The following is a 27,943-nucleotide window of genomic DNA, read 5'->3' as shown; positions in this document are numbered from 1 at the left end:
TTTCGCAAGGCACTGTACATCCAGGCATTTGACGTTCCGTCACTGAGTTCTAAACAACGTCATCTTCTAATACATTGTTTCAGGAAGCCGCCCACAAAACACCGTTCACCTTAGTGCATTTCTGTTCACTGTGATAAAATAAATATTTGTTAGCATGCCGCTTCTGGCTGCACTTTTACATCTCATTGCAGCAATTACACTCCAAAAAATGGCACAAAACCATCAACTTATACAGTATACCATGTATACTAGTGTGAAGATTGACGAGGGAATAAAAAATAAAAAAATCAATTTTAGAATAACGCTGTAACATAAAAAACTGTGTAAAAAGTGAAGGGGTCTGAATACTTTCCAAATGCCCCGTATAATGATAATGTGACATATATTCCATGTAATGATTATATGTGTATGTCATACCGTGATGATACGAGCCACAAAGTACCAATGCTAATTGTATGGTTGTGAGATTGTGTTTTCTTAGTGTTCATTTTGTTTTATTTTTTTTATTACGTGGAAACTCAGTTGCTAATTAAAGTTGGAAGCTCTGTTGGGTATTTGCAAAAGATCAAAAGAAATCTGGAGCAGTAAGACATTACCATGGAGACATTTGGGTTGCACTGTTGCTACACTACCGTGTGTGTGTGTGTGTGTGTGTGTGTGTGTGTGTGTGTGTGTGTGTGTGTGTGTGTGTGTGTGTGTGTGTGGTTTGTGCGTTTGTGTTTGTGTGTGTCAAAACAAAGCCAATGCTGGATACAGATCTAGCCTAGGGCAACCTACTCCAAATCTTTCAGTTATTTCTGACTCTGTTGTTGGTATCATATCTTTTCCGGTGAACTTTCACCATCTCAATGCTCAATGTGGTTAATTGTGTCTTCCTCTTTCACCATCTCAATGCTCAATGTGGTTAATTGTGTCTTCCTCTTTCACCATCTCAATGCTCAATGTAGTTAATTGTGTCTTCCTCTTTCACCATCTCAATGCTCAATGTGGTTAATTGTGTCTTCCTCTTTCACCATCTCAATGCTCAATGTGGTTAATTGTGTCTTCCTCTTTCACCATCTCAATGCTCAATGTGGTTAATTGTGTCTTCCTCTTTCACCATCTCAATGCTCAATGTGGTTAATTGTGTCTTCCTCTTTCACCATCTCAATGCTCAATGTAGTTAATTGTGTCTTCCTCTTTCACCATCTCAATGCTCAATGTGGTTAATTGTGTCTTCCTCTTTCACCATCTCAATGCTCAATGTGGTTAATTGTGTCTTCCTCTTTTTATTGTTTTCCGAGTTGTCTTATTTAATTTAATGTAACTTTGAAGTTGATTATTTTATGCTAAGACTAAAAGTGTTAAAGTAAAAATGTTTCATAATACGTCAGAGGATAAAAACAAAAGGTAGTATAAATTAAAACGGATTAAATTAAATTCCACTTTCTGTCCGCTGAATCAGAAATAGTACCAAAATGTACAGAAGGAAAGAACTTAACTCTACAGAGTCAGATGATGTACTGTACATATCTTGAGTTAAGTAACGCAACAAACTGTTGTTTAGCTAGCTATTTTTTTTTTCCCTAACAGAAGCCCTGTAAATATGTGACAAAATGAAGCAGTAGAAATTAGGATTGGGTCTAAATTGAATAATGACAGTGCAACATTAAATGTAAATGAGAACTTGTTCTCAACTAGCCTACCTGGTTAAATAAAGGTGGGAAAACAACAAAAAACAAGTGGTAATTCAAATCTATGATGAAAGGAGATTAGGATTTTGATGATCAAACACACTTTGGGCTTCACCATTGTTGTTGTTATTATCATCATAGTTGAATCATTATTTTCTATTTTTCAAGGAAAATGTCAGTGTACAATCACTGCCATACAATGCATTTGAGATGTGAATATGTCTCTCTGTGTGGTATCATTTAACCCCCTAAGGTTGATGTCTGCGCTCCACTGAAATGTAATTAGCATAATAAATAAAAAATCCCATTAAAATCATTCTGTTTAAACTAGAGATATCTGGGTTTTGTTACATTGGATGCTTCTCAATCCACCAAATTCGCCGATGTCGCACTTCCTCATCTGTGGTGAAAGGTGACAGAGCTAGAGCGGTGTTTGTCAGACCATGAGACATCCCAAAAATCGGTCTTCTCACAAAATTGTCTGTAGCGTCGGAACAGCTTGACTTACAAACTATTATGACCGCTTTTCTCTGTTTTGCTGTACGACCCACAAGAGTCTTGGGACTTGTTTGAAGTCGGTGCAGCCGATCTGCCAACTTGTGTCTGCAGCTTCCAAACAGTTTGGGCTACACACTAGTATGACCCGTCTGTGTAAAGGTGAGACTGTCACGAACAATATATATGGAGTATGTTTAGTGACAAAATAAGGGGTTTAAAACTAATATTTTCTGTTCTGTCCTATATCTCTCAGATATAGGACAGGCACTTCAGAACAAACTAAAAAAAATGTTTTTTGGGGGGACTATCTGTTCCTCCATGTAGTGAATACGTTAATCAATGCATTTGTATGGGCTAATAGCAGTCAAAGCCAAATACAATGATTCATCAAATTATTTTTGTATTTTTTTAAATGATACTATGCCTCAGGACTACCTGGCCTGATGACTCCTGGATGTCCCCACATGGTCATGCTGCTGCTCCAGTTTCAACTGTTCTGTTTGCGGCTATGGAACCCGGATATGTTACCTTGACCCGGATCTGCTGTTTTTGACTCTCTCTCTCTCTCTCTTTCTTTTTCTCTGACGCACCTGCTGTCTCGACCTCTGAATGCTTGGCTATGAAAAGCCAAATTACATTTACTCCTGAGGTACTGATCTGTTGCAACCCTCGACAACAACTGTGATTATTATTTGATCCTGCTGGTCATCTATGAACGTTTGAACATCTTGAAGGACAATCTGGCCTTAATGGCCATGTGCTCTTATAATCTCCACCCGGAACAGCCGGACTGGCCACCCCTCAGAGCCTGGTTCCTCTCTAGGTTTCTTCCTACTGTAGGTTCCCGCAATTCTAGGGAGTTTTTCCTAGCCGTGGTGCTTCTACACCTGCATTGGTTGCTGTTTGTGGTTTTAGGCTGGGTTTCTGTACAGCACCTTGTGACATCTACTGATGTAAAAAGGGCTTTATAAATGCATTTGATTGATTGAGTTGTACTCCTCTCTCCAGGCTTTGACAAGGCTTATACTCATGGGTTAAGGTAAAATGTTTGGAATAGTACACAGTGGTTTTGACTTTCATTGTAATTCTCCCAAAGTCTGTAATTCTCCCAAATAAATTCAGAGAAGGTAGAGAGCAGATCCCTCCAAAGAAATGCAACTGTTCAAGATAAAACAGCGATTCAAATGTCCAGACAAGCCTCTGTGTAATTCCATGAGTTCACTTGATCATGTGAACTAATGTGAAGCCTTAGTAATGAGCAGATTAAACAGCATGTCCAATTCATGTAACCATCATAATACAACCAAACTGTCAATTTCCTCAAAATCAGTCTTCTCAAGAAAACATCCGAGTCCGAACGATTTAACCTACAAGCTATTATTACCACTCTATGGACCCCCCACAAGTGTCAGGGGACTCGTACGAACTTGGTAACGTCTATGTGCTTGGTAACTTGGTAACGTCTATGTGCTTGGTAACTTGGTAAAGTCTATGTGCTTGGTAACTTGGCAACGTCTATGTGCTTGGTAACTTGGTAAAGTCTATGTGCTTGGTAACTTGGTAACGTCTATGTGCTTGGTAACTTGGTAACGTCTATGTGCTTGGTAACTTGGTAATGTCTATGTGCTTGGTAACTTGGTAACGTCTATGTGCTTGGTAACTTGGTAACGTCTATGTGCTTGGTAACTTGGTAACGTCTATGTGCTTGGTAACTTGGTAACGTCTATGTGCTTGGTAACTTGGTAAAGTCTATGTGCTTGGTAACTTGGTAAAGTCTATGTGCTTGGTAACTTGGTAAAGTCTATGTGCTTGGTAACTTGGTAAAGTCTATGTGCTTGGTAACTTGGTAACGTCTATGTGCTTGGTAACTTGGTAACGTCTATGTGCTTGGTAACTTGGTAAATGTGCTTGGTAACGTCTATGTGCTTGGTAACTTGGTAACGTCTATGTGCTTGGTAACTTGGTAACGTCTATGTGCTTGGTAACTTGGTAACGTCTATGTGCTTGGTAACTTGGTTGGTAACGTCTATGTGCTTGGTAACTTGGTAACGTCTATGTGTGTAACTTGGTAACGTCTACTGGTAACTTGGTAACGTCTATGTGCTTGGTACTTGTCTGCTTGGTAACTTGGTAACGTCTATGTGCTTGGTAACGTCTTGGTGGTAACGTCTATGTGCTTGGTAACTTGGTAAAACGTCTATGTGCTTGGTAACTTGGTAACGTCTATGTGCTTGGTAACTTGGTAACGTCTATGTGCTTGGTAACTTGGTAACGTCTATGTGCTTGGTAACTTGGTAATGTCTATGTGTTTGGTAACTTGGTAACGTCTATGTGCTTGGTAACTTGGTAACGTCTATGTGCTTGGTAACTTGGTAACGTCTATGTGTTGGTAACTTGGTAACGTCTATGTGCTTGGTAACTTGATAAAGTCTATGTGCTTGGTAACTTGGTAACGTCTATGTGCTTGGTAACTTGGTAACGTCTATGTGCTTGGTAACTTGGTAACGTCTATGTGCTTGGTAACTTGGTAACGTCTATGTGCTTGGTAACTTGGTAACGTCTATGTGCTTGGTAACTTGGTAACGTCTATGTGCTTGGCAACTTGGTAACATCTATGTGCTTGGTAACTTGGTAACGTCTATGTGCTTGGTAACTTGGTAACGTCTATGTTCTTGGTAACTTGGTAACATCTATGTGCTTGGTAACTTGGTAACATCTATGTGCCTGGTAACTTGGTAACTTCTGTCTGTAGCGTCCGAACTGTTTGGGCTACAAACTAATGTGACCCCACTGTGGAAGGGGGAGATTATCACGATGTTCTCTTTTTCTCTATGACCCAACAAGTGTCATGGGACCAAAAAAATTAATGGAAAGATGAAGATAGTTTTGTGCCCACTCCCAAAAAAATGAATGGAAAGATGAAGATAGTTTTGTGCCCACTCCCAGAAAATGGTTTAATATGTGTAAAAAAACATATATATATATATATTTCCTGGGCTTTCTTATATTTCCTAGATATAGGACAAACACTTCAAAAACTTGTTTCATATTATACATTTCTTGACTGTCATTTTTTGCCATTTATGAATGTGTTATTCAATTCATTTCTCTGGACTATAGTAGTAAAGTTCAAATTCAATATATTATTTAAAAAATATATATATTTATAGGATTTTTGGATACCTAACATGGTCCTAAAATTCAAAATCATATAGCTAAATGATCTATAGTATGACCATCTTAAAACAATTCCATATGTCAGTTTAGAACCCCCCACCCCTAGATAGTATTTGCTCATATTTACATTTTTTACAAACATTGAACTAAAACAAGCTTATATTTTGGATCCTGATAGAATAAGATTTGAATTAAGCTCATCAGGCATTTACAAGTTATATTCTTCAAGAATCAATGGGTTCACATTATTCATTTATACGGATGTAGAAATTGCAGATTGCCCCTTTAATGCAAATTTAAAGTAATGTCCCATATTTACCCAGTTATTAAGCAGAAGTCGTTTCGTAACTAGCATCCCACCTCGACAACAGCCAGTGAAAGTGCAGGGTGCCAAATTCAAAACAACAGAAATCCCATAATTACAATTCCTCAAACGTACAAGTATTACACACCATTTTAAAGATAAACATCTTGTAAATCCAACCACAGTGTCCGATTTCAAAAAGGATTTACCGTGAAAGCACACCATGCAATTATATTAGGTCAGCACCTAGTCACAGAAAACCATACAGACATTTTCCAGCCAAGGAGAGGGCTCACAAGTCAGAAATAGCGATTAAATTAATCACTAACCTTTGATGATCTTCATCAGATGGCACTCATAGGACTTCATGTTACACAATACATGTATGTTTTGTTCGATAAAGTTCTTATTTATATCCAAAAATCTGAGTTTACGTTGGCGCGTTATGTTCAGAAATGCATTGTCTCAAACAAACATCCGGTGAAAGTGCAGAGAGCCACATCAAATTACAGAAATACTGATTTTAAACATTGATAAACGATACAAGTGTTAAACATACGAATAAAGATAAACTTCTCCTTAATGCAACCGCTGTGTCAGATTTCAAAAAGGCTTTACAGCGAAAGCACACTATGCGATTATGTTAGGTCAGCACCTGGCCACAGAAACCCATACAGCCATTTTCCAAACAAGGAGAGTGTCACAAAAGTCAGAAATAGCATTGAAATGAATCACTTACCTTTGTTTATCTTCATCTGGTGGCACTCCCAGGTCTCCATGTTAGACAATAAATGTTAGTTTTGTTCGATAATGTCCCTCTTTATGACCAAAAACCTCCTTTTTGTTTGTGCGTTTTGTCCAGTAATCCGAATGCTCAAGTCCAGATGAAAAGTTTTTTTTTAAAGTACAATAAAAGTTAGTAGAAGCATGCCAAATGATGTTTGAAATCAATTCTCCGGTTGTTTTTGCCATAAATAATAAATAATATTTCAACCGGACAAAAGCTTTGTCAATAGAAAAAAAGAAACAAGAAAGGCATATTCCCGATCAGGCGCATGGCTGATTTCTGGAAATGTCCACTGGCCACTGATTGAAAGTGCTGTATCTCCCTCATTTTTCAGAGTAAAAGCCTGAAACTATGCCTAAAGACTGGCCACATGTAGAAGAAGCCATAGAGCTTGTGAACTGGGTCCTAAGTCTTTGTATGGTGGAAAGGCTTTCAATGGAAAAACAGTACTTCCTGGTTGGACTTTCATCTGGTTTTCACCATATCAGTTCTGTTATACACAGACATTATTTTAACAGTTTTGGAAACTTTAGAGTGTGTTCTATCCAAATCCACTAATTATATGCATATCCTATCTTCTGGGCCTGAGTAGCAGGCAGTTTAATATGGGCACGCTTTTCATCCAAAATTCAGAATGCTGCCCCCTACCCTAGTGAAGTTAAGTAAGCAAAAACAGTACAAATCAGGACGTCAGACAGGACGAGAAGTCAGGCAGGATCTATTCAAAAATACATATTGGAATATTCTTCTCTTTTCATCCACAGGCCAGGAGCGGATCGGGATTGACTCTAAGTACGAACAGGAGGGGAAGGTTCAGTTTGTGATCGATGCGGTGTACGCGCTGGCCCATGCCCTTCACAACATGCAGAGAGACCTGTGTCCCGATGTCTCAGGGATCTGTGAAGATATGGACCTAGCTGGGGGCAAGAAACTACTCAAGTACATCCGCAGTGTCACCTTCAATGGTAAGTATGCTAATGCCAACACATTAATCAATCGACAAATCAATCAATTTATAAATTCAACCAATCAATCAATATAGTACACTATAAAGATGTGATAAGAACCATTTAGCTACACCCTGGTGAAGGTTCTTTGGCCAAAATGTTGGTCATATATTTCCCGAAATATTACTGAAATACATCCACAGCTACCAGAGATAAGGGTAGAACATTCACTTCCATTTTTTGAAGAATACAAAACAGCAATACCAGACAATGTTTACACTGTAAGAAGTAATGTCGTAACATACATTTTCCGGATTGACTGACCTTCATGTCTTAAAGTAATGATGGACTGTCATTTCTCTTTGCTTATTTGAGCTGTTCTTGCCATATTATGGACTAGGGCTATCTTCTGTATACAACGCATACCTTGTCACAACACCACTGATTGGCTCAAACACATTAAGAAGGAAATAAATTCCACAAATGAACTTTTAACAGGCACACCTGTTAATTGAAATGCATTCCAGGTGACTTTGATTTTCTATTTTAAATGTTTTACTTATCTATTGTTTTACTTAACACTTTTTTCTGAACTTCTTAAAGCATTGCTGGTTAAGGTCTTGTAAGTAAGCATTTCACTGTAAGGTTACCTGTTGTATTCGCCACATGTGACAAATACAATTTGATTTGAATTGATATAAATAAAACTGGTTGAGAGAATGCCAAGAGTGTGCAAAGCTTTGATTAAGGGTGGCTACTTAGAAGAATTTCAAATATAACATATATTTGTATTTGTTTAACACTTTTTTTGGTTACTAAATGATTCAATATATGTTATTTCACAGTGTTGATGTTTTAACTATTATTCTACAATGTAGAAAATAGTAAAGATAAAGAAAATCCCTTGAATGAGTTGTTGGTTGCTTCCAAACCTTTGACTGATGCTGTATGTGTGGAATTATTTTATTAGACCAGCCCAAACAAAAACAAAAACATGTCATCTGTAGTGCTGACTGATTAGTGCTTTCTAAAGGTTTCGAGTTTGATTATGAAAAAAAAAGAATAATGGTTTTCAATTTCTGTTTCAATTATTATAATGTTTTTTAATTAAATGCATTATGTGGGTTGAATGCTGTAACAAACACAGATTAAAACAATTAATAAAAATCCCATGATGGTAGTGAGTGCCCATTACTGCTTATCATTTATCAACCATAATTAATTCACATGACTTTAATCAAATATTTGAGTTGTGTATATACACAATTTTTTCAGCCTATTTGAAGACTTTATTATTCATTCCAAGTCCTCATCTCATATTTAAGGAGCTGCTGTCTGACAAAATAAGTATTTTAGTAGTTCTTCAAAGTAAAAGAGGCATACTGTTATGACTGCTGAATACCAACTATCACTCATAGATCTAGTACTGTATTGTTAAACAACTGCTCCCTATCCCTGTCAAATGTGTGTTCTTGACCGAATAAGTAGGTGCGGAATGGATTAAGGTCATTGTAGTTAATTACCACATTTCTGCACTAAACTATGTAGAATATTTCCCTGATGGAAACTACAACTCCCTACGACATCGCACATTTCGGGCTTGATCTACATTTTGTTGTCTTACAGGCTAAATTTAAAATGGATTCAATTGAGATGTTTTGTCACTGGCCTACATACAATACCCCATGATGTCAAATTCGAATTATGTTTTTAGAAATGTTTACAAATTAATAAAAAATGAAAATCTGAAATGTCTTGAGTCAATAGGTATTCAACCACTTTGTTATGACAAGCCTAAATAAGTTCAGGAGTAGAAATGTGCTTAACAAGTCACATAATAAGTTGCATTGACTCACTCTGTGTGCAATAATAGAGTTTAACATGATTTTTGAATGCCTACCTCATCACTGTCCCCCCCGCACATACAATTATCTGTAAGGTCTCTCAGTGTAGCAGTGAATTTCAAACACAGATTCAACCACGAAGACCAGCAAGGTTTTTCAAAGCCCGAAAAGAAAGGCACCAATTGGTAGACGGGTAAAAAAAATATTAAAAAAACTCAGACATTGATTATCACTTTGAGCTGAGGGATAATTGAGGGATAATCATAATAATAATGGATGGTGGACGGAGTTTCAATACACCCAGTCAATGGCGTCGTTCATAACTCAGTTGCCGGAGAGGAAGGATTTCACCATGAGACCTATGGTGACTTTAATTGTTTTTTTTTCATTGTCAACATTGACATGCCAACAACAAACTCTGAACCTACATGTCCATTCATGACTGACCAAAAAATGTGAAAGACAAGCATTGTAATTTAGAATTCCATAAAGTGAGTGTGGAAGAGGTGAAAAATACTTATTGTTGTCTATGAACAATGACAAGCCACCTGGCTCTGATAACTTGTAAGGAAAATGACTGAGGATGATCGTGGAATATATTGCCACTTCTATTTGCCAACTCTTCAATGTAAACCTACAGGAAAGTGTGTGTCCTCAGGCCTAGAGGGAAGCAAAAGTCATTTATTATACCCAACAACAGTAAAGCCCACTTTACTGGCTTAAAAAGCTGACCAATCAGCATGTTACCAACCCTTAGTAAACTTTGGACAATAAATTGTTTGACGTCACTTGCACCAATGACTGACGATTGGCTGAAATAAATTTATAATAAGAAGCTTGTGGGAGTTCTGTTAGACTTCAGTGCAGCTTTTCGATCATAATCTGCAGCTGGAAAAACATACCGTACAATTCAAAGGTTTGGTCACACCGACTCATTCTAGGGTTTTTCGTTATTTTTTACTTTTTTCTACATTGTAGAATAATAGTGAAGACATCGAAACACAAATGACACAAATGGAATCATGCCGTAACCAAAAAATGTGTTAAACAAATCAAAATGTATTCTATATTTGAGATTCTTCAAAGCAGCCACCCTTTGCCTTGATGAAAGCTTTGAAAACTCTTGGCATTTTCTCAACCAGCTTCATGAGGTAGTCACCTGGAATGCATTTCAATACACAGCTGTGCCTTGTTAAAAGTCAATTTGTGGAATTTATTTAATTCTTAATCTTTTTAGCCAATCAGCTCTGACAAGGCAAGGGTGGTACAGTATATAGAAGACATATTTGGTAAAAGACCAAGTCCATATTATTGCAAAAACAACTCAGATTAGCAAAGAGAAATGACAGACCAACATTAGCTAAACACATGAGGGTCATTCATTTTGGAAAATTTCAAGAACTTTGAAAGTTTATTCAAGGGCAGTTGCAAAAACAATCAAGCGCTATGATGAAACTGGCTCTCATGAGGAACTCCACAGGAAAGGAAGACCCAAACCTCTGCTGCAGAGGATACATTCATTAGAGTTAACTGCACATCAGGATGCAGCCCAAATAAATGCTTCACAGAGTTCATGTAACAGACACATCTCAACATCAACTGTTCAGAGGAGCCTGTGTGAATCAGGCCTTCATGGTTGAATTGCTGCAAAGAAACCACTACTAAATTACACCAATAAGAAGAAACTTATTTGGTCCAAAAAACACGAGTAATGGACATTAGACAGGTGGAAATCTGTCCTTTGGTCTGATGAGTCCAATTGGTTCAGAAGTCTGTCCATAATAAACCACTGCTCTGCTTTTTTGACATTGCTATCAACAATACAAGTCTTACAGGCCCTAGTTTTGTCACACTTGGACTACTACCCAGTCATATGGTCAAGTGCTACAAAGAAGAGCATAGCCAAATTACAGTTGGCCCCGAACAGAGCAGCACGTCTGACCCTTAAATGGTAACAGAGCGCTAACATCAATGGTATGCATGTCAATCTCTCCTGGCTCAAATATTGACTACATCACTACTTGTCTTTGTGAGAGGTACTGACATGTTGGAAAGCACCAAGCTGTCTGTTTAAACAGCTAACACACAGCTCAGACAACCATACAAACCCCACAAGACATGCCACCAGGGGTCTCTTCACAGTCCCCAAGTCCAGACCAGAATGCGGGAAAAGCACAGGACGACACTGAGCCATTACTACATGAAACTCTATTCCAAATCAAGTAACTCATGTATGCAGTAAAATCTGATTTAAAAAACTGATAAAACTACATCTTATAGGATAACGCGGACTGTGAAGAGACACACACACCAGCACACAGACTCTGCAAACATGTACATTATAATATTGTTGTATGTTGCTATTATACATTTTGTGTTGTAGATATGTAGTGGTGTAATAATGTTTTATGATGTACTGTTTACATTTTAGTTGTTTGTGTGATGTACAGTAAGTGCCTAAATTTGTTTGGACACCAAGACGAGTAGCTGCCTTGGCAGTAGCTAATGGGGATCCCTAATAAACATTTCTGCCACTTGTTCTAAGGGTTTAAAGTCAACTCTACCCTCCAGTGTAAAGAGATAAAAAATAAAATACTTTTGCATACATCCATCAGCAATCGAGAGACAGCTAACTTCTTCACCCCGGAGGCAGACAGCTAACTTCTTCACCCTACAGACAGAGAGAGACAGCTTACTTCTTCACCCCAGAGGCAGACAGCTAACTTCTTCACCCCGGAGGCAGACAGCTAACTTCTTCACCCTACAGACAGAGAGAGAGACAGCTAACTTCTTCACCCTACAGACAGAGAGAGACAGCTTACTTCTTCACCCCAGAGGCAGACAGCTAACTTCTTCACCCCGGAGGCAGACAGCTAACTTCTTCACCCCGGAGGCAGACAGCTAACTTCTTCACCCTACAGACAGAGAGAGACAGCTTACTTCTTCACCCCAGAGGCAGACAGCTAACTTCTTCACCCCGGAGGCAGACAGCTAACTTCTTCACCCTACAGACAGAGAGAGAGACAGCTAACTTCTTCACCCCGGAGGCAGAAAGCTAACTTCTTCACCCTACAGACAGAGAGAGAGACAGCTAACTTCTTCACCCCGGAGGCAGACAGCTAACTTCTTCACCCTACAGACAGAGAGAGACAGCTTACTTCTTCACCCCGGAGGCAGACAGCTAACTTCTTCACCCTACAGACAGAGAGAGACAGCTAACTTCTTCACCCCGGAGGCAGACAGCTAACTTCTTCACCCCGGAGGCAGACAGCTAACTTCTTCACCCTACAGACAGAGAGAGACAGCTAACTTCTTCACCCCGGAGGCAGACAGCTAACTTCTTCACCCTACAGACAGAGAGAGAAAGCTTACTTCTTCACCCCAGAGGCAGACAGCTAACTTCTTCACCCCAGAGGCAGACAGCTAACTTATTCACCCTACAGACAGAGAGAGAGACAGCTAACTTCTTCACCCCAGAGGCAGACAGCTAACTTATTCACCCTACAGACAGAGAGAGAGACAGCTAACTTCTTCACCCCAGAGGCAGACAGCTAACTTATTCACCCTAAAGACAGAGAGAGAGACAGCTAACTTCTTCACCCCAGAGGCAGACAGCTAACTTATTCACCCTACAGACAGAGAGAGAGACAGCAAACTCCTTCACCCAAGAGACAGCTAACTCATACACCCTAGAGACAGAGACAGCTAAAGAGAGAGAGAGACAGCAAACTCCTTCACCCATGAGACAGCTAACTAATTTTCCCCAGAGACTGAGACCGCTAACTTCTTCACCCAAGAGACAGCTAACTCATACACCCTAGAGACAGCTAAAGAGAGAGAGAGACAGCCAACTCCTTCACCCATGAGACGGCTAACTAATTTTCCCCAGAGACTGAGACTGCTAACTTCTTCACCCCAGAGAGAGAGACAGCTAACTTCATAATCACAGAGACAGAGACAGCTAACCTCTTCACCACAGAGACAGAGACAGCTAACTTCTTCACCACAGAGACAGACACCGCTAACTTATTCACCACAGAGACAGAGACCGCTAACTTCTTCACCCCAGAGAGAGAGACAACTAACTTCTTCATCACAGAGACAGCTAACTCCTTCACCCCAGAAACAGACTGCTAACTCCTTCACCCCAGAAACAGAGATAGCTATCTTCTCCACCCCAGGGACAGCTATCTTCTCCACCCCAGAAACAGAAACAGCTAACTTCTTCATCACAGAGACAGCTATCGTCTCCACCCCAGAGACAGAGACAGGTATCTTCTCCACCCCAGAAACAGAGACAACTAACTCCTTCACCACAGAGACAGCTATCTTCTCCACCCCAGAGACAACTAACTCCTTCACCCCAGGGACAGCTATCTTCTCCACCCCAGAAACAGAAACAGCTAAATTCTTCATCCCAGAGACAGAGACAGCTAACTTCTCCACCCCAGAGACAGAAACAGCTAACTTCTTCACCACAGAGACAGAGACAGCTAACTTGTCCACCCCAGAGACAGCTAACTCATTCACCCCAGAAACAGAGACAGCTAACTTCTTCATCACAGATACAGCTAACTCCTTCACCCCAGAAACAGAGTCAGCTAACTCCTTCACCCCAGAAACAGAGACAGCTAACTCCTTCACCCCAGAAACAGACAGCTAACTTCTTCATCACATAGACAGCTAACTCCTTCACCTCAGAAACAGAGATAGCTAACTTCTTCACCACAGAGACAGAAACAGCTATCTTCTCCACCCCAGAGACAGCTAACTCATTCACCCCAGAAACAGAGACAGCTAACTTCTTCATCACAGAGACAGCTAACTCCTTCACCCCAGAAACAGAGTCAGCTAACTCCTTCACCCCAGAAACAGAGACAGCTAACTCCTTCACCCCCAGAGACAGCTAACTCCTTCACCCCAGAAGCAGAGACAGCTAACTCCTTCACCCCAGAAACAGAGACAGCTAACTCCTTCACCCCAGAAAGCAGAGACAGCTAACTCCTTCACCCCAGAAACAGAGACAGCTAACTCCTTCACCCCAGAAACAGAGTCAGCTAACTCCTTCACCCCAGAAACAGAGACAGCTAACTCCTTCACCCCAGAAACAGAGTCAGCTAACTCCTTCACCCCAGAAACAGAGACAGCTAACTCCTTCACCCCAGAAACAGAGTCAGCTAACTCCTTTACCCCAGAAACAGAGTCAGCTAACTCCTTCACCCCAGAAACAGAGACGGCTAACTCCTTCACCCCAGAAACAGAGTCAGCTAACTCCTTCACCCCAGAAACAGAGACAGCTAACTCCTTCACCCCAGAAACAGAGACGGCTAACTCCTTCACCCCAGAAACAGAGACAGCTAACTTCTTCATCACAGAGACAGCTAACTCCTTCACCCCAGAAACAGAGTCAGCTAACTCCTTCACCCCAGAAACAGAGACGGCTAACTCCTTCACCCCAGAAACAGAGACTGCTAACTAATTTTCCCCAGAGACAGAGACAGCTAACTCCCAACACACCAGAGACGGCTAACTCCCAACACACCAGTGAAGAGACATCTTCAGTTATTCTCTTCAATTCAATTCAAGGCCCTTTATTGGCATGGGAAACATATGTTAACTTTGCCAAAGCAAGTGAAGTAGATAATATACAAAAGTTAAATAAACAATAAAAATGAACAGTAAACATTACACTCACAGAAGTTACAAATGTCATATTATGTATAAAAACAGTATTGTAAGGATGTGCAAATGGTTAAAGTAAAAAAGGGAAAATAAATCAACATAAATATGGGTTGTATTTACAATGGTGTTTGTTGTTCACCGGTTGCCCTTTTCTTGTGGCAAAAGGTCACAAATCTTGCTGCTGTGATGTCACACTGGTATTTCACCCAGTAGATATGGGAGTTTATCAAAATCAGGTTTGTTTTCGAATTCTTTGTGGATCTGTGTTTTCTGAGGGAAATATGTGTCTCTAATATTGTCATACATTTGGCAGGAGGTTAGGAAGTGCAGCTCAGTTTCCACCTCATTTTGTGGGCAGTGTGCACATAGCCGGTCTTCTCTTGAGAGCCATGTCTGTCTACGGCGGCCTTTCTCAATAGCAAGGATATGCTCACTGAGTCTGTATATAGTCAAAGATTGCCTTAAGTTTGGGTCAGTCACAGTGGTCAGGTATTCTGCCGACGTGTACTGTGTTTAGGGCCAAATAGCATTCTAGTTTACTCAGTTTTTTTGTTAATTCTTTCCAGTGTGTCAAGTAATTATCTTTTTGTTTTCTCATGATTTGGTTGGGTCTAACTGTGTTGCTGTCCTGGGGCGCTGTGGGGTCTGTTTGTGTTTGTGAACAGAGCCCCAGGACCAGCTTGCTTAGGGGGCTCTTCTCCAGGTTCATCTCTCTGTAGGTGATGGCTTTGTTATGGAAGGTATGGATATCACTTCCTTTTAGGTGGTTATAGAATTTAACTGCTCTTTTCTGTGTTTTTTTATTTAGTGGGTATCGGCCTAATTCTGCTCTGCATACATTATTTGGTGTTTTACATTGTACACGGAGGATATTTTTGCAGAATTCTGCATGGAGAGTCTCAATTTGTTGTTTGTCCCAGAAAAACGCATGTCAAAAGTATTATAAATTGATTCGCATTTTAATGAGGGAGATAAGTATTTGACACCCTCTCAACCAGAAGGATGTCTGGCTCCCAGGTGTCTTTTATACAGGTAACGAGCTGAGATTAGGAGCACACTCTTAAAGGGAATGCTTCTAGTCTCAGTTTGTTACCTGTATAAAAGACACCTGTCCACAGAAGCAATAAATCAATCAGATTCCAAACTCTCCACCATGGCCAAGACCAACGAGCTCTCCAAGGATGTCAGGGACAAGATTGTAGACCTACACAAGGCTGGAATGGGCTACAAGACCATCGCCAAGCAACTTGGTGAGAAGGTGACAACAGTTGGTGCGATTATACTCAAATGGAAGAAACACAAAAGAACTGTCAATGTCCCTCGGCCTGGGGCTCCGTGCAAGATCTCACCTCGTGGAGTTGCAATGATCATGAGAATGGTGAGGAATCAGCCCAGAACTACACGGGAGGATCTTGTCAATGATCTCAAGGCAGCTGGGACCATAGTCACCAAGAAAATAATTGGTAACACACTACGCCATGAAGGATTGAAATCCTGCAGCACCCGCAAGGTGCCCCTGCTCAAGAAAGCACATATACATGCCCTTCTGAAGTTTGCCAATGAACATCTGAATGATTCAGAGGACAACTAGGTGAAAGTGTTGTGGTCACATGAGACTAAAATGGAGCTCTTTGGCATCAACGCAACTCGCCGTGTTTGGAGGAGGAGGAATGCTGCCTATGACCCCAAGAACACCGTCCCCACCGTCAAACATGGAGGTGGAAACATTATGCTTTGGGGGTGTTTTTCTGCTAAGGGGACAGGACAACTTCACCGCATCAAAGGGACGGTGGACGGGCCCATGTACCGTCAAATCTCGGGTGAGAACCTCCTTCCCTCAGCCAGGGCATTGAAAATGGGTCGTGGATGGGTATTCCAGCATGACAATGACCCAAAACACACGGCCAAGGCAACAAAGGAGTGGCTCAAGAAGAAGCACATTAAGAAGAAGGACCATGCCCCAGGACTACCTGACATGATGACTCCTTGCTGTCCCCAGTCCACCTGACCGTGCTGCTGCTCCAGTGTCAACTGTTCTACCTTATTATTATACGACCATGCTGGTCATTTATGAACATTTGAACATCTTGGCCATGTTCTGTTATAATCTCCACCCGGCACAGCCAGAAGAGGACTGGCCACCCCACATAGTCTGGTTCCTCTCTAGGTTTCTTCCTAGGTGTTGGCCTTTCTAGGGAGTTTTTCCTAGCCACCGTGCTTCTACACCTGCATTGCTTGCTGTTTGGGGTTTTAGGCTGGGTTTCTGTACAGCACTTTGAGATATCAGCTGATGTACGAAGGGCTATATAAATACATTTGATTTGATTTGATTAAGGTCATGGAGTGGCCTAGCCAGTCTCCAGACCTTAATCCCATAGAAAATATGTGGAGGGAGCTGAAGGTTCGAGTTGTCAAACGCCAGCCTAGAAACCTTAGTGACTTGGAAAAGATCTGCAAAGAGGAGTAGGACAAAATCCCTCCTGAGATGTGTGCAAACCTGGTGGCCAACTACAAGAAACGTCTGACCTCTGTGATTGCCAACAATGGTTTTGCCACCAAGTACTAAGTCATGTTTTGCAGAGAGGTCAATACTTATTTCCCTCATTAAAATGCAAATCAATTTATAACATTTTGACATGCGTTTTTCTGGATATTTTTGTTGTTATTCTGTCTCTCACTGTTCAAATAACCCTACCGTTAAAATGATAGGCTGATCATTTCTTTGTCAGTGGGCAAACGTACAAAATCAGCAGGGGATCAAATACTTTGTTCCCTCACTGTAGTCACTATGATAGACTTTGAGGGGACTCCTATGGTAGGAGTTCTGGCATTTAGGTCGCCATAGACTAGTAGATATCCCTGAGCCTGGAAATTATTAATTTCCCCCGCCAGGATGGAGAAGCTGTCTTCATTAAAGTATGGGGATTCTAGTGGGGCGATATAGGCAACACACAGGAGGACATTTTTCTCTGTTAAGATCATTTCCTTTTGAATTTCTAGCCGAATGTAAATTGTTCCTGTTTTGATTCATTTAACAGAGTGAATTAGGTCTGCTCTAAACCAAATTAGCAGTCCCTTCCCTGTTTCACACCTGGTAGTTTGTTGGATGGGACTACCAGGTCTCTGTAACCTAGAGGACAACCAGTGGGTCCGTCTCCTCACTATCATGTTTCTTGTAGGATCACAATGTTTGTATTTCCGATTTATTTGATGAATTTCAGCTCTTTAGGCCAAATGCAGATGACCTCAGGCCTTGGATATTCCAGGATGAGATAGTGAAGGCTTTGTGTTCCATAAAGTGTCCAATGTTGTTGGTTGTGTGGTTTGGCCTCAGGCCAGTAAGTTGGACCAGAGCCTGCTTAGCATCTGGTACATTCTATTAGCTTGGGCTAGTGTAAGAGTGGGGGTTGGGCCTGTTTGCCCACTCACGGCCTGGGTGTATGTGTGACTTCCATTTGAGGACCTCTTTGCGGGAGTGGGAGGCATGGGTTGGGAAGGAGGGGCATAGGTCTGATCTGAGGGTGCCTAAATGGGGTGTGGGCATGGTTGACTTGGGGGGGTTGGATTGGTCGTAAAGGCTGTTCAAGTCCGGGGTGGAGTGGTGGGCCAGGAAAACATTTGTTTTTGAGGCACAGTCTTGGGAAATACTTGCATTTACCCACTGTATTGTATCAGAGTGGACGTCTTTTCATGGTAGCAGGGTGGAGATAACCACTTGTGCTTTGGGGAAAGTAGAAGAAGCTTTTTCAATCACTCCCTTCAGTGCTGTGGCCACCCTTTCCTGCTGTGCTCTCGGGTCATTTGTGCCTGTGTGTATTATTATGTGGCTAGGTGAACCTAGTTGGTCCTCAGACCGAAGGTCTAGGGTGCGCTGGGTGTTTGGACACCAGAGTTTAGACACTCTGTGTTCGGGATTTTTGTTCTTTCTTGTAAATATGTCCCATTTGAGTCCATTAGGAGTACATTCTGTGTCTTGTGTATTTCCGCAGTGGGTGTTGAGGGGTTGTCAGGAGGGCTATCAGGGTGGCTGTCAGGGGTGGTGGTCAAAGGGGATGAGATCCCCTGGGCTTAGGGTTCTTCATTTGTCTGTCCCGCTGTGGTTTTGATGCTATGGTCAGGGGTGGGCTTTTCTGCAAACTTTTCTGTGGGGGTGGCCACCTCTCTTGTAGGTTGTTCTCTGTCACATGTCATCCCCCTCACCCTCTTCTCCAGCAGTCTGATCCTCTCCTCTAGTGCTTTGTTCTTCTCCTGCTCTTTGTCCTGTTTATGTTGTCTCATTACAGTCCAGAGTGCAGACATGTCTCTCTCCACCTCCAGCTCTCCAGGTCTAGTTAAGGGGTTGTTGTTGTGCTGGACTGTTGACTGGGTCTGTGCTGACTGTAGTGTAATCACCTGCTATTCCAGCTCCACCTGCCTTACCTCCAGCTGGGTGAATTTATCCTTCATTTCAATGAGGGAGTAGTACTCTGTGCTGGGAGGTTGACTTTCCGCTTGGGGTTGCTCGTTTGTGGGGTTTTAAAATGAAGAGGTCTGGTCTGACAAGCTCGGGGTGGGGGTATCTTTCTCAAGGGAGAGTTTCTCTTGCTGAGCTACTTCTTTGATTAGGTGAAAGTCCAGCTGAAACTGTTTGGGGTTGCCCTGTACCAATACTGTTCCAGACTTATAGAGATTTATATTAGCTGACTCAGAGTCCTCGTTGTCTAATATCCTAATAATAATAACCTGATAATAATATCCTTCCACTCCTCGTTAACACCCCCTCTCTTAACAGAGTGGTAGTGTATTAATTTAGCACTGTGCCATGCCAGAGGATGGTCTGTGTGGAAGATTAAGTTGCTTATGTTCCCATTTTTAATAACAGTCAGCAAAAAGTGTCTCTTGATTTTCCATAAGGAGCTTCATTCTGTACTATTTTCTTGCCTTATCATTTTTTACACACAGAGGGTACTGCATTTTAATTACCTCTGAACAACAGCTTCAAAGACTTCTGCACTTGTTTGGGGTAGCCTGTTTGATTCTGATGCCATTGGGCTAAAGGGCTCTGACTCCTCTCACTTGACATGTCAGTGCTAATTGAAGCTGTATCTCCTTGTCCTAGCAGGCTTGGTAGTCCAACTCCTTGTCCTAGCAGGCTTGGTAGTCCATCTCCTTGTCCTAGCAGGCTTGGTAGTCCAACTCCTTGTCCTAGCAGGCTTGGTAGTCCAACTCTTTGTCCTAGCAGGCTTGGTAGTCCAACTCCTTGTCCTAGCAGGCTTTAGTCAATCTCCTTGTCTAGCAGGCTTGGTAGTCCATCTCCTTATCCTAGCAGGCTTGGTAGTCCATCTCCTTGTCTAGCAGGCTTGGTAGTCCATCTCTTGTCCTAGCAGGCTTGGTAGTCCATCTCCTTGTCCTAGCAGGCTTGGTAGTCCATCTCCTTGTCCTAGCAGGCTTGGTAGTCCATCTCCTTGTCCTAGCAGGCTTGGTAGTCCATCTCCTTGTCCTAGCAGGCTTGGTAGTCCAACTCCTTGTCCTAGCAGGCTTGGTAGTCCAACTCCTTGTCCTAGCAGGCTTGTCCAACTCCTTGTCCTAGCAGGCTTGGTAGTCCATCTCCTTGTCCTAGCAGGCTTGGTAGTCCATCTCCTTGTCCTAGCAGGTTTGGTAGTCCAACTCCTTGTCCTAGCAGGGTTGGTAGTCCAACTCCTTGTCCTAGCAGGCTTGGTAGTCCATCTCCTTGTCCTAGCAGGCTTGGTAGTCCATCTCCTTGTCCTAGCAGGCTTGGTAGTCCATCTCCTTGTCCTAGCAGGCTTGGTAGTCCATCTCCTTGTCCTAGCAGGCTTGGTAGTCCAACTCAGCATTCAGTCCTCATAAAGTAAAGTATATCATTGTAATGTATTTTTCTTCTCAGCTTTTGAATATAAAATATAGCTTCAGACTAAACATTACTCACTCAGTTCCAGGTTGGATGGTGTTTTCAGTTTGTTTGCCAGAGCATTTGCTGTATAGCTTGGGCCTTCCAGGTAATTCCGTAATTCCATCCAAAATCAGGTTGTAGGCTTTGATCTGGAGCGAAGTTTATGCTGTGGAGGGTAGAATCCTGTCCCTGACAAAACAAATCAAAGTTTACAGTGGCTTGCAAAATGATTCACCCCCCTTGGCATTTTTCCAGTTTTGTTGCCTTACAAATTAAAACATTAAAATAGATCTTTGGGGGGTTTGTATCATTTGATTTACACAACACCTTGAAGATAAAAACATATGTTTTATTGTGAAACAAACAAAAAATAAAACAAAAAAACTGAACTTGAGCATGCATAACTATTCACCCCCCCCTCCCCCCCAAAGTCAATACTTTGTAGAGCCACCTTTGCAGCAATTACAGCTGCACGTCTCTTGGGGTATGTCTCTAAAAGCTTGGCACATCTAGCCACTGGGACCTTTGCCCATTCTTCAAGGTAAAACTGGTGTACAGCAATCTTTAAGTCATTCCACAGATTCTCAATAGAATTGAGGTCTGGGCATTGACTAGGCCATTCCATGACATTTAAATGTTTCCACTTAAACAACTCAAGTCCTGCTTTAGCTGTATTCTCAGGGCCATTGTCCTGCTGGAAGGTTTCCCTCAAGAATTTCCCTGTATTTAGCACCATCCATCATTACTTCAATTCTGACCAGTTTCCCAGTTCCTGCCGTTGAAAAACATTCCCACAGCTTGATGCTGCCACCACTATTCTTCACTGTGGAGATGGTGTTCAAGGGGTGATGAGGGGTGTTGGGTTTACATTTTCCTTGATGGCCAAAAATCTCAATTTCAGTCTCATCTGACCAGAGTACCTTCTTCCATACGTTTGGGGAGTCTCCCCTTTTGGTGAACACCAAAGGTGTTGCCTATATTTTTCATTAACCAATGGCTTTTTTTCTGGCCACTCTTCTGTAAATCCCAGCTCTGTGGAGGCTTAAAGTGGTCCTATGGACAGATACTCCAATCTCCTCTGTGGAGCTTTGCAGCTCCTTCAGAGTTATCTTTAGTCTCTTTGTTGCCTCTCTGATTAATGCCCTCCTTGCCTGGTCCGTGAGTTTTGGTGGACGGTCCTCTCTTGGCAGGATTGTTGTGGTGCCATATTCTTTCCATTTTATAATATTGGATTTAATGGTGCTCTGTAGGATGTTCAAAGTTTCTGATATTTTTTCATAACCCAACACTGATTTGTACTTCTCCACAACTTTGTCACTGACCTGTTTGGAGAGCTCCTTGACACTTAGATTGCACACAGGTGGACTTTATTTAACTAATTATTTGACTTTTGAAGGTAATTGGTTGCACCATATCTTATTTAGGGTCTTCCTAGCAAAGGTGTTGAATACATACGCACGTACCACTTTTCCAGTTTTTTATTGTTTTACTTCACCAATTTGGACTATTTTGTGTATGTCCATTACTTTCAATCCAATTTAAAATCAATTTAATTTACAGGTTGTAATGCCTCAAAATAGGAAAAATGCCAAAGGGAATGAATACTTTTGCAAGGCACTGTATCTAACGCCAAATCTATATTTTTGCAAGAACATGCTGAAAAATACAGGAGCTCATTTGCTCATGACCTTGCTGTCCTCTGTCTCTTCTCCATCACCCCAATGAAGAGACACCATCAGTTATTCTCTTCTCTATCTCCATCATCCCAGTGAAGAGACAGAGGCATCAGTCATTGTGTGAGAGAGGAGATAATGAAGCATGAAGCGACTAGGTATCAAGGAGTAACAGGCTTCCATCCACCCACACTGCACAGCAGGTACAGTGGGACTCGGCAGTTGCAGTCTTTTGTACTGTCTTAGAATCTTACCTTAACCATCCTTACTTTCACAGTACCCGAACACGTTTGTAAAAAAAATTAAAAATGTCCTACCTTAGTTTTCAAAACCTCCCACAATGCCTCTCCGCATGTCAGGTCCATTTAACTCCTGAGAGTCAATTTCTTACTCAAAGCTATGAGCGTTTAGCCTTCTTCTAATGCTATTCTGAAGACTCTGGCTGTAGTGTCTATTTCTTTGAGTGTTAACTGTAACCTGGTTGTCCTCTTTAGCCTTGTCTACAAGGCTTGCTGCCAAATGTGCCTTGGTTCAGCATGTTCAAAAACCTTTTTTCTGAGTGGTCTTTGTTGTTGTTATATATATTATTTTTTACATCCGAGGCACATGACGTTCATTTACTGTACATCGCACCCACTCAGTTGCCAGTTTAATCCCTCCAGTCATTTCTAGACCGAAGCTCCCTACCTTTTGGCATGTTCTACAGCCCAACGTTTAATGATGCATGACAAGCCAGGGGTTATACATTTGCTTGTTCTTGAACTGCAAATTGAACCTGCTCCGAGCACTTCGTCAGTGGATGCACTTCCCCCCTCCCACCAAGCTCCCCGCCTTCTTCTCCCACTGAGTCTGACTCGCCTACTAACTAGTGGAGGGATTAGCAGCGCTGCTAGCTAAGGCATCGAGATCAGGAACAGTTTGCCCCCCACTCCTCTCCTCTTCTCCTGGATTAGCAGCGCTGCTAGCTAAGGCATCGACATCAGGAACAGTTTGCCACCCTCTCCTCTTCTCCTGGATTAGCAGCACTGCTAGCAAAGGCATCGACATCAGGAACAGTTTGCCACCCTCTCCTCTTCTCCTCTTCTCCTGGATTAGCAGCACTGCTAGCTAAGGCGTTGACATCAGGAACAGTTTTCCCCCCACTCCTCTCCTCTTCTCCTCCTCTTCTCCTGGATTAGCAGCGCTGCTAGCTAAGGCATTGACATCAGGAACAGTTTTCCCCCACTCCTCTCCTCTTCTCCTCCTCTTCTCCTGGATTAGCAGCACTGCTAGACATCAGGAACAGTTTTCCCCCACTCCTCTCCTCTTCTCCTCCTCTTCTCCTGGATTAGCAGTGCTGCTAGCAGGCATTGACATCAGAACAGTTTTTCCCCCACTCCTCTCCTCTTCTCCTCCTCTTCTCCTGGATTAGCAGTGCTGCTAGCTAAGGCATTGACATCAGGAACAGTTTTCCCCCACTCCTCTCCTCTTCTCCTCTTCTCCTGGATTAGCAGTGCTGCTAGCTAAGGCATTGACATCAGGAACAGTTTTCCCCCCACTCCTCTCCTCTTCTCCTCCTCTTCTCCTGGATTAGCAGCGCTGCTAGCTAAGGTATTGACATCAGGAACAGTTTGCCCCCCACTCCTCTCCTCTCCTCCATCACTGAAAGTTCTCTGGCTTTTTCTGTTTTCGATTCACCGTCTTTTTCTGGATTTTGGGACTTGAAAAATCTCATCAAACTTAATTAGCTTTTTCTTATCCATTATTTATTTGGTTTTCCCATTATTTAAATTCAGTAGGGAGATATCTAGCCTAGGCTACTTTACTTTATTATGTAAGGACCTCTTCACTAGCTGACCACCACCCCATAACTTTTTTGTTTTTTTTTCACCTTTATTTAACCAGGTAGGCTAGTTGAGAACAAGTTCTCATTTACAACTGTGACCTGGCCAGGATAAAGCAAAGCAGTGCGACACAAACAAGAGTTACACATGGAATAAACCAGTTTACAGTCAATAACACAATAGAAACATTTACAAATAAGAGAGCCGGTCTGGAATCAGTGTGTCAGGATAGGATGATTAAACAGAAGGATCACGATGCTTTTACATATTGTCTTTCTGGGGCGTTGGAGAAAGAACGAGGTGGCAACTTGATTCAACACCAATCGCTTTTATTAGAATGTCTGGAGTGCGAACAATGAAACAATTAAGAAATCATGCCGCGAGAGGTACCGGAATAAATAGGTGCCTGAACAAACAAAGTCAGATCTGAGAGGTGCTAGAATGAAGCATTGCCGGAGACAGTGTTTTCCACCACCATCAACAAAACACCAAATGATGGAATTTCTTGTGGAAGAATGGTGTTGCATCCATCTAATAGTAGAAAATAAGCCAATTCACATTAAAGTCATTCTGGCTCGTGGGCCTAGTGGTTAGAATGCTGGGCCAGCAAACAGATCCCTGAGCTGACAAGGTAAAAATCTGTTGTTCAGAGCAAGGCAGTTGACCCACTGTTCTCCCGGGTGCTGAGGATGTGGATGTCGACTTTGGCAGCGCCCCCTGGGCCCTGGGGTTTCCAGTATTTTGGCAGTTATGTGTACGTTTCCAGTATTTTGGCAGTTATGTGTGCCTCCAATTTGTAGAGATGTTTCTTGTGATGAGTATATATATATTCTGTGCAATAGACTATAGTTGCACTTACGTATATGCATCAGTCAACTGTGTTCAGCTCTAAAGGGTTGGGATTGGTAACCTTATTCTTCAGCTTGAATTGTCTCCACCTGCACAGCTGAATTGCTAACTTTTCAGTGGCACGAACGTCAAGACGAGCGGACCAAAGGAGCAGCTTGCATTGAGTTCCACATCTTTTTTTAATCCGAAGTGAAACTAGAAACAAAACTACAAAACTTACAAAGACCGTGACGACGTAGTGCCCAAACACACTAACACAAACTGTATCCCACCAAGCAGGTGGGAGATAGGGCTTCCTAAATATGATCCCCAATTAGAGGCAATGATTACCAGCTGCCTCTAATTGGGAACCATACAAATCCACCAACATAGAAATGCACATTATAGAACACCCCCCCCCCCCTCTAGTCACACCCTGACCAAAACCACTATAGAGAATCCAAGGGCTCTCTATGGTCAGGGCGTGACACACAGCTGGCTAAGATGTTCTCAAGAGGGTGGTTTTGTGTGTGTTTGCGATACAGAGGTACAGCCTGGGTCTACATTTAGAATAGTATAATACACACACAAAAAAGTAATCGAAATGTGGTTGTGTATCAGCAGTTTTCCTCTTCTCATGTCAGTCACTGACAGTCACTCAATTAGCCCATATCAGCAAAAACATTTTAGATTTGTTTGTTAGTCTAATATAGTTAGTTAGTGTAATATAAAGATGTGGTGGTGTGTAGACTACTGTAATATGAAGATGTGGTGGTGTGTAGACTACTGTAATATGAAGATGTGGTGGTGTGTAGACTACTGTAATATGAAGATGTGGTGGTGTGTAGACTACTGTAATATGAAAATGTGGTGGTGTGTAGATTACTGTAATTTAAAGATGTGGTGGTGGTGTGTAGATTACTGTAATATGAAGATGTGGTGGTGGTTGGAGTTAGAGAAAAAGCTGTAGTTGTTAGACTCTTGGTGTGTTTACTTCAGCCTTGTATAGGACAGACTGTTGGTGTGTTTACTTCAGCCCTGTATAGGCCAGACTGTTGGTGTGTTTACTTCAGCCCTGTATAGGCCAGACTGTTGGTGTGTTTACTTCAGCCCTGTATAGGCCAGTCTGTTGGTGTGTTTACTGCAGCCCTGTATAGGACAGACTGTTGGTGTGTTTACTTCAGCCCTGTATAGGACAGACTGTTGGTGTGTTTACTGCAGCCCTGTATAGGCCAGACTGTTGGTGTGTTTACTGCAGCCCTGTATAGGCCAGACTGTTGGTGTGTTACCTGCAGCCCTGTATAGGACAGACTGTTGGTGTGTTTACTTCAGCCCTGTATAGGACAGACTGTTGGTGTGTTTACTTCAGCCCTGTATAGGACAGACTGTTGGTGTGTTTACTTCAGCCCTGTATAGGACAGACAGTTGGTGTGTTTACTTCAGCCCTGTATAGGACAGACTGTTGGTGTGTTTACTTCAGCCCTGTATAGGACAGAATGTTGGTGTGTTTACTGCAGCTCTGTGATCCTAGCTGCCAGAGGCTATATAGCAATAATGCTACAACAGGAAACAGAAGCGGCACAAACCTGGAAGACTCTCTCACACACACACACACACACACACACACACACACACACACACACACACACACACACACACACACACACACACACACACACACCTGGAAAACTATCAGGGCGTACCAGCTCAGTTCATAACCCTGTCCTGAGGCAGAGATCTGCACAGACTTTACCAGGTAGTTCATACTCGTGTCCTGAGGCAGAGACCTGCATAGGCTTTACCAGGTAGTTCATACTCCTGTCCTGAGGTTGAACGCTGATTGTACACTGAAGGAGTTCTCTGCTGCATGGGGATAGACGAGATTGAGAGCAACAAGCAACGCTTGGGTTTTAGGGTTTTAGAGATTCTAGCAATAAAGAGAACAGAAGAACTAAACCTCCTGGTGCAACCAGACAGACAGACAGACAGACAGACAGACAGACAGACAGACAGACAGACAGACAGACAGACAGACAGACAGACAGACAGACAGACAGACAGACAGATAGACAGACAGACAGACAGACAGACAGACAGACAGACAGACAGACAGACAGACAGACAGACAGACAGACAGACAGACAGACAGACAGACAGACAGACAGACAGACAGACAGACAGACAGATAGTTGGACAGACAGACAGACAGACAGACAGACAGACAGACAGACAGACAGACAGACAGACAGACAGACAGACAGATAGTTGGACAGACAGAGACAGACAGAGACAGACAGACAGACAGACAGACAGACAGACAGACAGACAGACAGACAGACAGACAGACAGACAGACAGACAGATAGTTGGACAGACAGACAGACAGACAGACAGACAGACAGACAGACAGACAGACAGACAGACAGACAGACAGACAGATAGTTGGACAGACAGACAGACAGACAGACAGACAGACAGACAGACAGACAGACAGACAGACAGACAGACAGACAGACAGATAGACAGACAGACAGACAGACAGACAGACAGACAGACAGACAGACAGACAGACAGACAGACAGACAGACAGACAGACAGACAGACAGACAGAGACAGACAGACAGACAGACAGACAGACAGACAGACAGACAGACAGACAGACAGACAGACAGACAGACAGACAGACAGAAAAGCCTTCACCACGGGTTGGACTTGGTGTGGAAAGACAAGAGACAAACACACGTGCATCACATTGTGACACACATTGAGCCTTTCCTCTTGCCAATAACGCTCTATTTTTCCTTCAGCTTGACACTTC

General features: G+C 42.3%; 1 protein-coding gene across 2 annotated transcripts in view; it reads left to right on the top strand.

Moving 5' to 3' along the window:
* LOC112255367 (metabotropic glutamate receptor 7) overlaps nucleotides 1–27,943 on the top strand; it is a 404,189-nt gene that overhangs the window by 277,906 nt on the left and 98,340 nt on the right. For both annotated transcript variants that reach the window (XM_042324868.1, XM_042324869.1), the window contains exon 6: nucleotides 7,204–7,404. In XM_042324868.1, coding sequence (XP_042180802.1) covers nucleotides 7,204–7,404 — 201 coding nt within the window. The remainder of the gene's footprint in view (nucleotides 1–7,203; nucleotides 7,405–27,943) is intronic.

Source organism: Oncorhynchus tshawytscha, linkage group LG07 (genome assembly GCF_018296145.1).
Source record: "Oncorhynchus tshawytscha isolate Ot180627B linkage group LG07, Otsh_v2.0, whole genome shotgun sequence".
NCBI lineage: Eukaryota > Metazoa > Chordata > Actinopteri > Salmoniformes > Salmonidae > Oncorhynchus > Oncorhynchus tshawytscha.
This window is presented reverse-complemented; position numbering and strand designations above follow the sequence as displayed.